The 14689-nt window shown below is 32.8% G+C and overlaps 1 protein-coding gene across 1 annotated transcript in view; it reads right to left on the bottom strand.

The window, feature by feature from the left end:
• Positions 1–14689, bottom strand: part of LOC127877000 (multiple epidermal growth factor-like domains protein 10) — a 104737-nt gene that overhangs the window by 20139 nt on the left and 69909 nt on the right. Inside the window, exons 11-20 of the mRNA XM_052422566.1 lie at positions 11244–11378; positions 7019–7213; positions 6195–6335; positions 5349–5489; positions 4387–4527; positions 3544–3684; positions 2875–3015; positions 1913–2053; positions 1066–1206; positions 256–390 (exon numbers count right to left, since the gene is read on the bottom strand). Of these exons, the coding sequence (XP_052278526.1) occupies positions 256–390; positions 1066–1206; positions 1913–2053; positions 2875–3015; positions 3544–3684; positions 4387–4527; positions 5349–5489; positions 6195–6335; positions 7019–7213; positions 11244–11378 (1452 nt within the window). The remainder of the gene's footprint in view (positions 1–255; positions 391–1065; positions 1207–1912; positions 2054–2874; positions 3016–3543; positions 3685–4386; positions 4528–5348; positions 5490–6194; positions 6336–7018; positions 7214–11243; positions 11379–14689) is intronic.

Below are 14689 nucleotides of genomic sequence, written 5' to 3'. Positions count from 1 at the left end.
GCTCTTCAATCTTCGAAGAAATCGCGGGAAATCATAAGGGGTGCGCTACCTTGAATCCAAATCAATACCGAAATCACTGTACAAAATATATGTGTTCATTCATATCTTTCCAAATGTTAGAATCTAAAGAGGTGAACATGTCGCCAGTTTTCTAGAGTGTTATATTTTGACGCTACCTTATGGTATTAACAAATATAAGTTATTAGTGTTATGCTCGTTTGTTTGGTTTTTATTTTATAGCGATTGGAAACTCACTTTCATTACACGCTATTCCTGTCCATCCGTCTTTACAGCCACCATTTCCACATGCACCAGTAACACCGTCACATGGGCCCAAACGGCAATGGCATTGCTTGGAACAGTTAACGCTGTAGCTTCCAAGTGGGCAGTCTGGAAAAAAAAACATGTGAACATTCTTTGTGGTAAATGAATGGCTTACCTCTTGTTTTGGTACAAACATATAATAAAATATCTAGTTTTACGTTAATTCAAATTCGTGTTTCTGATAACTTTCCATGAATTAAAGTGAGTATGCACGATTTTGTCACATATTTATGAATGTATATAAAATGTGTAAAAACTTATTAATCTTTTATTTCAATATATATTAAAATAAAAGTTAAGAAGCACATCTGTCGAAAATTGCAAAAAAAATCCAGATATTTAATTCTGAAATCGAAAATGTTTGTACAGTCAAATTCGCCAGCATGTATGTCAAGCATGCAACGATATTTATTCATACGACACGAACACTAACTCCGATCCGAATAAAAAGACGAATGCGGTTATTGTAGTCAAGAATGTACGAAATGGTAAAGTGCTAGTGTTAAACAAAACACTATCATACAACGAGTACGTTTCACTAGATCGTGCATTCATCAGTTTTGATTGGATTATAATAGCTAAGGATCTTCTTACATAAAAACCAAAGAACTAAGTTATTGGAAACACATAATAAATTGAGTAAACTGCTGATGGAGAATCAGTTAAGTTTTGATTGTTATGAAATAAGGATGATTGTATCGCATTATACATGGGTTTGTGTATTTAAATATAACATCTTACATGTATCACATAAACGTGTTGTCTGATAACCAGGCTCACACGCTCCAGGACACTCTCCAGTCCGCTTATCACATAGTGTGTTTCCCTGGCAACGACCGCATTGGCGATTGCAGCCTTCGTCCCACCTTCCATTTAAGCACGCTGCAAGCGAATTACATTCTAAATATATTACATATATGAACCACTCAAATGTTATTCAGTAAAACATATATTTTATTCATTAATTATGTACTCTTATTCAACAAAAAACACGATTTATTTCGGGATAAAAAGCTTACGTTTCGAAATGCACGCGAATCTACAAACTTGTACGTGAAAGTTATTCAAATTTGGATATGTTCATGTTCTAAATAATTTCGCAACAGACTTTAAACGTGTTCCAATACTTACATACTTACACACATACATTTAACAAAATCTATTCGCGGACTTCCTTTTTTATAAAACATCCGAACTACTTAAATATCTATTGTTATCTATTGTAGCTCATTGTCTACAAAAATGGAATTTGATTAAACCTAAAATTACATCTGGATAATTTTACATATTGATTGTTACAAAACTACGATTGCATAAATGGTCTGCAATACTCTTCGTTAAAACAAAGTGTTAAAGGAAACCATTTCATACAACAGGTACATTCCACTAGGTCGTGCATTCGCAAACATTGAATGGATGCTAATATCTTAGGACCTTCGAATAAAAAATTCCAATCGATAAGTAATTATATACAAATATAAATTGAGTCATTTATTTACGTATAATAAGTTATGTTTTGGTTGATATAAAATAATGATGCTTTTATTGCACTTAACATGGATAAGTGTATTTAAAAATAACATCTTACGTGTGTCACAAAAACGTGTTGTCTGATAACCAGGCTCACACGTCCCAGGACACTCTCCAGTCCGCGGATTACATAGTCCGGGTCTCTGGCAACGACCGCATTGTCGATTGCAGCCATCGCCCCAGTTTCCGTTTAAGCACGCTACAAGCAAATTACACACGACACAAATTTACATATATGAAAATTCAGATACTATGCAGTCAATTTTTAATCTTAATTGAATAATTTTCACCAGCTTCCATTTAAGACCGCTGCAAGACAATTACATACTACGTAGATTTACTTCTTTGAGCCATTCAGATGCTATGCAGTGAAGCATGTTTCTTTATACACAAATGGTGAAGTATAATACAACAAACAAGATAACACAATTGATTTCATGATCAAAGAGCTTAAGATCCGAATACAAGCAAATCTTCAAATTTAAACATAACTATAATTTTCAATTAAATGTGTTGGTTCACCCTTGGTAAGGCGCGCAAATAACACGTGCAACGCATCTTATATACTGATAAATGTATGTTTTAGCCAATAAATCAATTCGCATTATTACTGTTTTATAAAACATCTTAAATACTGAAATATTTAATACCAAGTAAAGTAGCTTTGTATCTACAAACTTTAAATTGGAAAAACAACAAACAGTTTAGCTTAATTATTTTACATATTTATTGTTACATACAAAGATTGCGTAAATGGCGAGAAGATGTTCTTACTCAATACACAGTGCTAAAGAAAATAATATCATACAACAAGTACGTTTCACTAGATCGTGCATTCATCAGTTTTGATTGGATTATAATAGCTACGGTACATAAAAACCCAAAATACTAAGTAATTGGAAACACATAATAAATTGAAATAACTGCTGATGGAGAATCAGTGAAGTTTTGATTGTTATAAAATAAGGATGATTGTATCGCATTATACATGGGTTTGTGTATATAAATATAACATCTTACGTGTATCACATAAACGTGTTGTCTGATAACCAGGCTCACACGCTCCAGGGCACTCTCCAGTCCGCTTATCACATAGTGTGTTTCCCTGGCAACGACCGCATTGACGATTGCAGCCTTCGCCCCACATTCCATTCAAGCACGCTGCAAGCAAATTACATACCAAATAGATTACATATATAAATCATTCAAATGTTATGCAGTAAAACATATATTTTATTCATTAATTATGTACTATTATTCAACAAAGAACACGATTTATTTCGGGATAAAAAGCTTCCGTTTCGAAATGCACACGAATCTGCTAATTTGTACGTGAAAGTTATTCAAATTTGGATATGTTCATGTTCTAAATTATTGCGCAACAGGCTTTATACGTGTACCAATATTTACATACATACACGCATACATTTAACAAAATCTATTCGCGAACTTCCTTTGTTATAAAACATCTAAATTACTAAAATATCTATTGTCATCTATTGTAGTTATTGCCTACAAAAAATTGAATTCGATAAACTTTATAATAACATCTGGATAATTTTACATATTGGTTGTTACAAAACTATGATTGCGTAAATGGTCTGCAATACTTAAGTTTTGATTTTTATAAAATAAGGATGATTGTATCGCATTATACATGGGTGTGTGTATATAAATATAACATCTTACGTGTATCACATAAACGTGTTGTCTGATAACCAGGCTCACACGCTCCAGGACACTCTCCAGTCCGCTTATCACATAGTGTGTTTCCCTGGCACTGACCGCATTGGCGATTGCAGCCTACGCCCCACCTTCCATTTAAGCACGCTGCAAGCGAATTACATTCTAAATATATTACATATTTATATGAACCAATCAAAGGTTATGCAGTAAAACATATATTGTATTCATTAATTATGCTCTATTATTCAACAAAAAACACGATTTATTTTGTGATAAAAAGCTTACGTTTCGAAATGCACGCGAATCTGCAAACTTGTACGTAAAAGTTATTCAAATTTGGATATGTTCATGTTCTTAATTATTTCGCAACAGACTTTATACGTGTACCAATACTTACATACTTACACACATACATTTAACAAAATCTATTCGCGGACTTCCTTTTTTATAAAACATCTGAACTACTTAAATATCTATTGTTATCTATTGTAGCTTATTGTCTACAAAAATGGAATTTGATTAAACCTAAAATTACATCTGGATAATTTTACATATTGATTGTTACAAAACTATGATTGCATAAATGGTCTGCAATACTCTTCGTTAAAACAAAGTGTTAAAGGAAACCATTTCATACAACAGGTACATTCCACTAGGTCGTGCATTCGCAAACATTGAATGGATGCTAATATCTTAGAACCTTCGAATAAAAATCCCAAGTAATTATAAACAAATATAAATTGGGTCATTTATTTACGTACAATAAGTTATGTTTTGGTTGATATAAAATAATGATGCTTTTATTGATCTTTACATGGATTAGTGTATTTAAAAATAACATCTTACGTATGTCACAGAAATGTGTTGTCTGATAACCAGGCTCACACGTCCCAGGACACTCTCCAGTCCGCGGATTACATATTCCGGGTCTCTGGCAACGACCGCATTGTCGATTGCAGCCATCGCCCCAGTTTCCGTTTAAGCACGCTACAAGCAAATTACACATGACACAAATTTACATTTATGAAAATTCAGATACTATGCAGTCAATTTTTAATCTTAATTGAATAATTTTCACCAGCTTCCATTTAAAAACGCTGCAAGCAAATTACATACTACGTAGATTTGCTTCTATGAGCCATTCAGATGCTATGCAGTGAAGCATGTCTCTTTATACACAAATGGTGAAGTATAATACAACAAACAAGATAACACAATTGATTTCATGATCAAAGAGCGTAAGATCCGAATACAAGCAAATCTTCAAATTTAAACATAACTATAATTTTCAATTAAATGTGTTGGTTCACCCTTGGTTAGGCGGGCAAATTACACATGCAACGCATCTTATATACTGATAAAAGTATGTTTTAGCCAATAAATCAAATCGCATTATTACTATTTTATAAAACATCTTAAATACTTAAATATTTAATACCAAGTAAAGTAGCTATGTATCTACAAACTTTAAATTGGAAAAACAACAAACAGTTTGGCTTAATTATTTTACATATTTATTGTTACATACAAAGATTGCGTAAATGGCGAGAAGATGTTCTTACTCAATACACAGTGCTAAAGAAAACAATATCATACAACGAGTACGTTTCACTAGATCGTGCATTCATCAGTTTTGATTGGATTATAATAGCTACGGTACATAAAAACCCAAAATACTAAGTAATTGGAAACACATAATAAATTGAAATAACTGCTGATGGAGAATCAGTGAAGTTTTGATTGTTATACAATAAGGATAATTGTATCGCATTATACATGGGTTTGTGTATTTAAATATAACATCTTACGTGTATCACATGAACGTGTTGTCTGATAACCAGGCTCACACGCTCCAGGGCACTCTCCAGTCCGCTTATCACATAGTGTGTTTCCCTGGCAACGACCGCATTGACGATTGCAGCCTTCGCCCCACATTCCATTCAAGCACGCTGCAAGCAAATTACATTCCAAATAGATTACATATATGAATCATTCAAATGTTATGCAGTAAAACATATATTTTATTCATTAATTATGTACTATTATTCAACAAAGAACACGATTTATTTCGGGATAAAAAGCTTCCGTTTCGAAATGCACACGAATCTGCTAATTTGTACGTGAAAGTTATTCAAATTTGGATATGTTCATGTTCTAAATTATTTCGCAACAGGCTTTATACGTGTACCAATATTTACATACATACACACATACATTTAACAAAATCTATTCGCGAACTTCCTTTGTTATAAAACATCTAAATTACTAAAATATCTATTGTCATCTATTGTAGTTATTGCCTAAAAAAATGGAATTCGATAAAATTTATAATAACATCTGGATAATTTTACATATTGGTTGTTACAAAACTATGATTGCATAAATGGTCTGCAATACTCTTTGTTAAAACAAAGTTTAAAGGAAACAATTTCATACAACAGGTACATTCCACTAGGTCGTGCATTCGCAAACATTGAATGGATGCTAATATCTAAGGATCTTCGAATAAAAAAATCCCAATTGCTAAGTAATTTTAAACAAATATTAATTGAGTCAATTATTTACGTATAATAAGTTATGTTTTGGTGGTTATAAAATAATGATGCTTTTATTGCACTTTACATGGATAAGTGTATTTAAAAATAACATCTTACGTGTATCGCAGTTAAGTGTTGTCTGATAACCAGGCTCACACGTCCCAGGACACTCTCCAGTCCGCGGATTACATATTCCGGGTCTCTGGCAACGACCGCATTGTCGATTGCAGCCATCGCCCCAGCTTCCATTTAAGCAGGCTACAGGCAAATTACATATAACACAGATTTACAAATATGAACTATTTAGATACTATGCAGTCAAAAATGTATCTTTATACAATAATTTTCCCGAGCTTCCATTTAAGAACGCTGCAAACAAATTACTAAATTATCTACACAGATTTACATCTATGAGCCATTTAGATGCTATGCAGTGAAAACATGTCTCTTTACACTCTTTACACGAACGTTGAAGTATAATACAACAAACAATTGATTTCAGGATCAAAGAGCTTAAGATCCGAAATACGCGCGAATCTTCAAATTTAAACAAAACTGTAATTTTCAATTAAATGTGTTGATGTTCATAATTTGTCAGCCGCGCAAATAACACGAGCAACGCATCTTATATACTGATAAAAGTATGTTTTAACTACAAAATCAAATCGCTTGATACCTTTATTATTTTACATTTTCATTGTTACATACTAAGATTGCGTAAATTTCGATAAGATGTTCTTACTCAATGCACTGTGTAGAAGAAAACAATATTATACACCGAGTACGTTTCACTAGATCGTGCATTCATCAGTTTTGATTTGATGATAATAGCTAAGGGTTTTCGTACATAAAAACCAAAATACTAAGTAATTGGAAACACATAATAAATTGAGTAAACTGCTGATGAAGAATCATTGATGTTTTCATTGTTATAAAAGTACAAATGCCTTTAATGCACTTTACATGGATTTGTGTATTTAAATATAACATCTTACGCGTATCACATAAACGTGTTGTCTGATAACCAGGCTCACACGTCCCAGGACACTCTCCAGTCCGCGGATTACATATTCCGGGTCTCTGGCAACGACCGCATTGTCGATTGCAGCCTTCGCCCCAGCTTCCATTTAAGCACGCTACAGGCACGTTTAATTTATGTATAACGATAAATTGTGTAAATGTTTGGTTGTTTTTTTTATAATTATAATTGCATTACACTTTGCGGGGTAGTATTTTATGACCACACACTTCTTTTTATCGCGGTTGAAAAAAGTCTGTGATCCATTTTTTTCAAAACATATACATTAGGTATGCGTATAATAAAATAATAAAAGTGTACTTTATGTTGATGAAAATCATTGTTAATATGAAGTTTGGATTTTAAAATATCTATTGAAAAATAGTTCAATCTGATATTTGTAAAATTATAACCCGTTTTTGCGATCGAATGTGGAATAATAACCTGTTAAGCTAACTTCAGCGTGGGGCTGGTCATCATCGAGACCTTTTGTATGTCATGACGACCCATTAGGGCATATCAAGGTTCAAAATTCCCGGATAAACAATTTACCGAAATATACGAGAAAACGCGTTTTCAGACTTTTCAATACACGAAGAAAACACAATATTTTAGTACGTTTGGTTTGAGCACATATTTATTATTAAAACAAAAATTAAAATATGGTCATTTTAATAAACTTTTCAGTTGAATAGAGGAATCTTGGCGACCTTTCGGGTACTTAAATTAAGATCATATATATCTTACATAGCGAGACTTTATATTCTTGCTACTATCTATGTTCAATGCAAGATTGCCTTGTTTTTATCTCGGCAACAGTTCTTAAGGTTTTAACTGACCCTAACCAGTGGCTAAGACAATGCGATAGCTGAATACTACACATGTTTTGTAATGGTCACTCTGATTTTATACGTAAACAGTTACGAAGGGATATGATTAAATGCAAAGCGATTACAACCCGTAACCAAAAAGAAAATACCACACGAGAAGCAACTGACCATGTGAAACTTATAGAATGCAAATTTCATACTAACTTCAAAATCGTGTATTCTTCATTGATTATTAACGTGTGTCTTTGAAGTTTTATCTGACCCTAACCTTCAGCAAAGACAACACGATAGCTGAATAATAGGAATTTTTAAATATCTCATTCCGTCCTCAAACATAACACTTACTATGGGATATGATTGAGGTGCATAGCGATTTGAAAACATAATCATAATGTCACGACTGCTACGGAATCACTGTTTCAAGTGCCTCTGATAGACTGAAAAGCTTATGCTTTAATAACTCCATAAGTGACATTACAAGCAATATCGTAATCGCGATCTATGGATCCCGCGAACCGCAATGTAACATATCGCTCACAGTTTACGCTGTAACTTCCGATTGCGAATTCTGACTTGAACAACGCGTTATGTATTCATAGTTTGATAGTCTGTGTATGTATCCTGCTTGTGTAGTGCGACAAACAAACAAAAAAGAACAGTTTCAATGCGCGGGCAACACTTGACAAAAGTCTGTCTTTAAATTGGACATGTTGCCAGCTTTCAATCTTTTAAGCTGCATATTCGTATCGGCTAATCAGCCAAATTTACCTTGTCACACTGAAATGTAAACACGTTGTGATGTGAACGTGTCACATATCAATATTGACCCGTATCAAGCATTTGAGCAAATTAGACAGCAATGGAGTTTATTTTAATTAAGAAAAAATGACTTCAACGTTCTCTGCGCCAGTAATATTTAATCAAGTATTTAAACCAACGCTCTTTGCGAGAATGATGCGACTGTTTGTTTGTAGATACAATGGGTTAACGTCGGATGACCAAACGTCGGCAATATGTTTTGCATTTTAAACATTGAATATAACATGCAGATACTTACATGAACAAATATCTTATTTTAACAATAACAAAATATGGATATAACATTTCATGCAAAACCAAAAAGGTAGGTAACTACGTGTTTGAGACGACAAAAAAACTATGCTAATACCATAATTACATGAATGAACTGTCAAGTTATATCGTAATCGCGATCCTTGGTTCCCGCGTATATACAATGGTTCGAAATCATATTATAATGTAATGCTTTACTGAGCATATATAATTCCGATCGACTTTTAAAAATACAAACGTATCCCCAACATTAAATCAAGCGCTATCCGAATGCATATTAAATTGATACACATTTTTTTAACAAAGCTATTTTCTCGTAACCTAACGTATTTCTGAAAAAAAAATCGAAATATTTACTTGAAGGCTGTAAAATACTTTTACTGAAATAAACTTATTTATCTGAAATATTAAATATTATAAGTAACTTAGTGTTCATAATTGCATCAAGGCAGAATTCTTTAATCACAAAGTACCAATGCTTTTGATTGTTTGACGATGGTCTGTATCGATTGATTGCCGGTGGTCTTCAATCTGTTGTTTGATGATAAAAACTCAATCAGCTATTTAACAGAAGTGTTATCAAACAAACCTACTCAACGAAATATGTTTAACCATTTTATATGTTGTTGGTTTATCATCAACAACAACAACAGCATCAACAACAACAACAATATTTATTTCGACAATTAAGCTACAAACAAGCTTCTAGCCTACAATTGGAAATAGCAAATGGTAATTCGTCAGGTGAAGATTGCTGTGATTGTTAGTTGAATTTGGAGGAAGAAAGAAATTAGTATTACAGGTCAACGATCGTGATGGTAATGTAAGTGTTTGATGTTCATTACATATTTATTTGCATACATGAAAAAAGTATAAGATAGTATACAGCGATACACTTGTTTAAGAATACTGTTTTCATTTCAATTATTTTTTTATCCAAGATCGGAACATAATAATTTTTCTGTGTTCATGCATCGGGATTCTACCTAATTTTCCGTATAATCATACAAGATTGGTTGATGTTTTTACACATAATAATTTGCAATTGTTTTTTGAATGTATTAGTTCGATGTCTTTTGTTATATGATTACCCCAAACTTCAGCAGAATAATTGAGAATTGGGGATATTAATACATCAAATAATTTGAGTTTCTCTTTTAATTGAAATTCATATTGATTGAACAAGGAAAATAATTGATGCATAGCTTTTGATGCGTGTTCTGAGATGTCCTTTTGAGTTCTGTTCCAGTTTCCATTTTAAAAGAAATAAACCCCTAAGTATTTAAAGGTAATGACAACTTCGAGCTTTTCGTTGTTTAAGAAAAAATAAATATTCGTATATCGGTTGCTTCTTTTAAATATCATGTTGTTGTTTTTAAGGTGTTTATCTTTAATTTCCATGTATTTCAGTATATCTCATTGTTCTTTAGCGAAGATTTTAACGCGGCGGGTGAAGTCGCAAATAAAACTTGATCGTCTGCATAGAGTATTAGAAACATCTTTATTCCAATGATGGATAATACATTGTCAATATTCGAATTGAAATTGTTTAAAATATCGATCACGAACATCATAAACAGTAGCGATGAGCCGCCGTCGCCTTGCTTTACCCCTTGGTGTAAGTATAGGATATCAGATAGATAATTATTGTTTTTCACTACAGATCTGACCGTAGAATACATCGCTTTAACATGTTGTTGCCATTTAAAACATATCTAATGCATGTGTGAAAGCCCCATTTGCATATTTATATCTTATTAGACAAATGCTCCGAAACTTGTTTGTTATTTGGGTTTAATGTATGTCTTTTTACATATTTATATCTTATTAGACAAATGCTCCGAAATGTGTTAGTAACTTGGGTTTAATGAATGTCTTTATACAATAAAAATGACTTCAAAAGTGTCCAGTTTTGAGTAATGTTTAAATCGTTGTTTGAATTGACTTAATTAAGCAAACGTGTTTTGGTACGTATACTTTTTGTTCTGTGCAAAAACATGATAGCAATTAACACTGTGCATGAGATTTCCTTGTATCCGTTTAAATCCAAGTCAGTACCGGAATCACTGTACAAAATATATGTCTTCATACATATCTTTCCAAATGTAAGAATCTAAAGAGTTCAAAATGTCGCCAGTTTTCTAGAGTGATATATGCTGACGCTACCTAATGATATTAACAAATATAAGATATTTGTGTTATTCTCGTTTCTATGTTTTTTATATTTTATAGCGATTGAAAACTTACATTTATTACACGCTATTCCTGTCCATCCGTCTTTACAGCCACCATTTCCACATGCACCAGTAATACCGTCACATGGGCCCAAACGGCAATGGCATTGCTTGGAACAGTTAACGCTGTAACTTCCAAGTGGGCAGTCTGGAAATAAACATGCGAACATTCTTTCTGGTAACGTGAATGGCTTACCGTTTGGTTTGGTACTAACATATAATAAAAATAACTAGTTTTACGTTAAATCAAATTCGTGTTTCCGATAACATTCCATGAAATAAAGCGCATATGCACAATTTTGTAAAATATTTATGAATTTATATAAAATGTGTAAAAAGCTTATTATGCATATATTTCAATACAAATTAAAATAAAAGTTAAGAAGCACATGTGTCGAAAAATGCTAAATAAGCCAGATATGTAATTCTGAAAACAAAAACGTCTGTACAGTCGAATTCGCCAGCATCTATTTCATACATGTACGATGTGAATCTAAATTTAGTTTTACGGATTATTTTAATTTCCTGCAACGATATCCATTCATACGACACACGAAAACTAACTCCAATCCTAATTAAAAGACGTATGCTTCGGTTTTTGTAGGAAAATATGTACGAAATATCTTCATCACAGTCGGCTCGGGGCGCTAATTTGTCTTTGCTGCATTTTATGAAATTTGTCTTCAATATATTTTTTTTTGCCCATTTTGTGTAAGTGTAACATATTTTTATCAATATATTACAATTTAACACATATAAAAATCGTGCATACTCGCTTTAAATTATAAACGATCAAGTAGTGATCCATCTATAACCTTGTTTTCAGAAACAGTTTTACTGCAATAAATGGCATCGCGGTTTCAGTGAAAGGCCATGCATATAAATAAAGCATAAGTGGATTCCTTTTTCTAGTTTAATATTCTTTTTTTCAAGCGCATCATATATGATAAAAGTTTTTACAGGTGAATACTACTGACACTTCTTAAGAAAATCAAAAATAAAAAGACGTTGTTTTATTGATTAATAAATTAACGAATACTGAAAAAGGAACCAGTTCCGTGTTCCTTTTTCAAACAAATTAGCAATTGTTTGTTTGTACTTAAATCATCAAATGGTACCCAAGTAATATGAACGATGCATCTAATCACAAATTAAAGTGGATGTCAAACAATTCGAACACGTTTAATTTATGTATAACGATAAATTGTCTAATGTGTTGTTGTTTTTTATAATAATAATTGCATTACACATTGCGGGGTGTTATTTTATCGCTGTTGAAAAAAGTCTGTGATCCATTTTTTCAAAACAAATACGTTCGGTATGCGTATAATAAAAAAGGAAATTAAAATGAACAAAAGTGTACTTTATATTGATGGAAATCATTGTTTATATGTAGTTTGGATTTTAAAATATATATTGAAAACTATTTCGATCTAATATTGGTAAAATTATAACCCGTTTTTTCGATTGAATGTGGAATAATAACTTGTTAAGCTAACTTCAGCGTAGGGCTGGTCATCATCGCGACCATGGGCCTTTTGTATGTCATGACGACCCATTAGGACATATCAAGGTTCAAGATTGCCGGACAAACCATTTGTCGGAATATACGAGGAAACGCGTTTTAAGACTATTCAATATACGAAGAAAACAAAATAGTTGAGTGCGTTTGTGCACCGATTTATTATTAAAACATAAATTGAAATTAAGAGTCATTTAAAAAAAACTTTCCAGTTTAATAGAGGAATCTTGGCGACCTTTCGGGTACTTAAATTGAGAGCATAGATATCTTACATAGCGAGGCTTAATATTCTTGTTATTATCTATGTTCAATGTAAGATTGCCTTGTTTTTATCTCGGCACCAGTTCTTGAAGTTTTATCTGACCATTACCAGCGGCCAAGACAATGCGATAGCTGAATACTACACATGTTTTGTAAAGGTCACTCTGTTTTCATACGTAAACAGTTACGAAGAGATATGATTAAATGCAAAGCGATTACAACCCGAAACCAAAAAGAAAATACCACACGAGAAGCAACTGACCATGTGAAACTTATAGAATGCAAATTTCATACTAGCTTCAAAAGCGTGTATTCTTCATTGTTTATTTGCGTGTGTCTTTGAAGTTATATCTGACCCTAACCTTCAGCAAAGACAACACGATAGCTGAATAATAGGATTTTTTTTAAATATCTCATTCCGTCCTAAAGCATAAACACTTACTAAGGGATATAATCGAGATGCATAGCGATTTGAAAGCATAATCATAATGGCACAACTGCGACTGAAACAGTGGTTCTAGTACCTCTGATAGACTGAAAAGCTTATGCATAAATAACTACATAAGTGACCTTACAAGCAATATCGTAATCGCGATCTATGGATCCCGCGAACCGCAATGTAACATATCGCTCACAGTTTACGCTGTAACTTGCGATTGCGAATACTGACTCAAACAACGCGTTATGTATTCATAGTTTGATAGTCTGTGTATGTATCATGCTTGTGTAGTACGACAAACAAACGAAAAATGACAGTTTTAATGTGCGTGCCACACTTGACAAAAGTCTGTATTTTAATTTGGCATGTTGCTAGCTGCAATCTTTTCAGCTGCATAATCGTATCGGCTAATCAGCCAAATCTACATTGTTCACATTGAAATGTATACACGTGGACATGTGAACGTGTCATATATCAATATTGACCTGTAATAAGCATTTGAGCAAATTAGACAGCAATGGAGTTTATTTTTATTTAGAGAAAATGACTTCAACGTTCACTGTGCCAGTAATATTTAATCAAGTATTGAATCCAACGCTCTTTGCGAGAATGATGCGACTTTTTATTTGTAAATACAATGGGTTAACGTCAGATTAACAAGCGTCGGCAATACGTTTTGCATTTCAAACATTGAATATAACACGCATTTGAAAATACTTACATGAACAAATATCTTATTTTAACAATAAAAAAATATGGATATAACCTTTCATGCAAAACCAAAAAGGTGGATAAACACGTGTTTGAGACGGAAAAAAAATCGTATACCTATATAATTACATAAAATGAACTGTCAAGTTATATCGTAATCGCGATCCTTGGTTCCCGCGAACATCGATGTAACGGATCTGTGCAGGGCTCGCGCTGAGGACGCCATTTTAGGCTGTAGCGTAAATATTGAACATTAAGCTAAACAAGTCTGATTTGCGAAAATGTTAATGTTGACTCTGAAACCAATGTATGATGCTGTCCGGTATTCGTGTGCACTTAATAGGCGTATATACATAAGATCGAAACCATATTATAATGTAATGCTTTACTGAGCATATATAATTCCGATCGACTTTTAAAAATACAAACGTATCTCCAACATTTAATCAAGCGCTATCCGAATGCATATTAAATTGATACACATTTTTTAAACAATTCTATTGTCTCGTAACCTAATGCACTAATG

Source organism: Dreissena polymorpha, chromosome 4 (genome assembly GCF_020536995.1).
Source record: "Dreissena polymorpha isolate Duluth1 chromosome 4, UMN_Dpol_1.0, whole genome shotgun sequence".
NCBI classification, from domain to species: domain Eukaryota; kingdom Metazoa; phylum Mollusca; class Bivalvia; order Myida; family Dreissenidae; genus Dreissena; species Dreissena polymorpha.
Note: the sequence above shows the minus strand (reverse complement) of the source record. Positions and strands in the feature narration are given on the sequence as shown.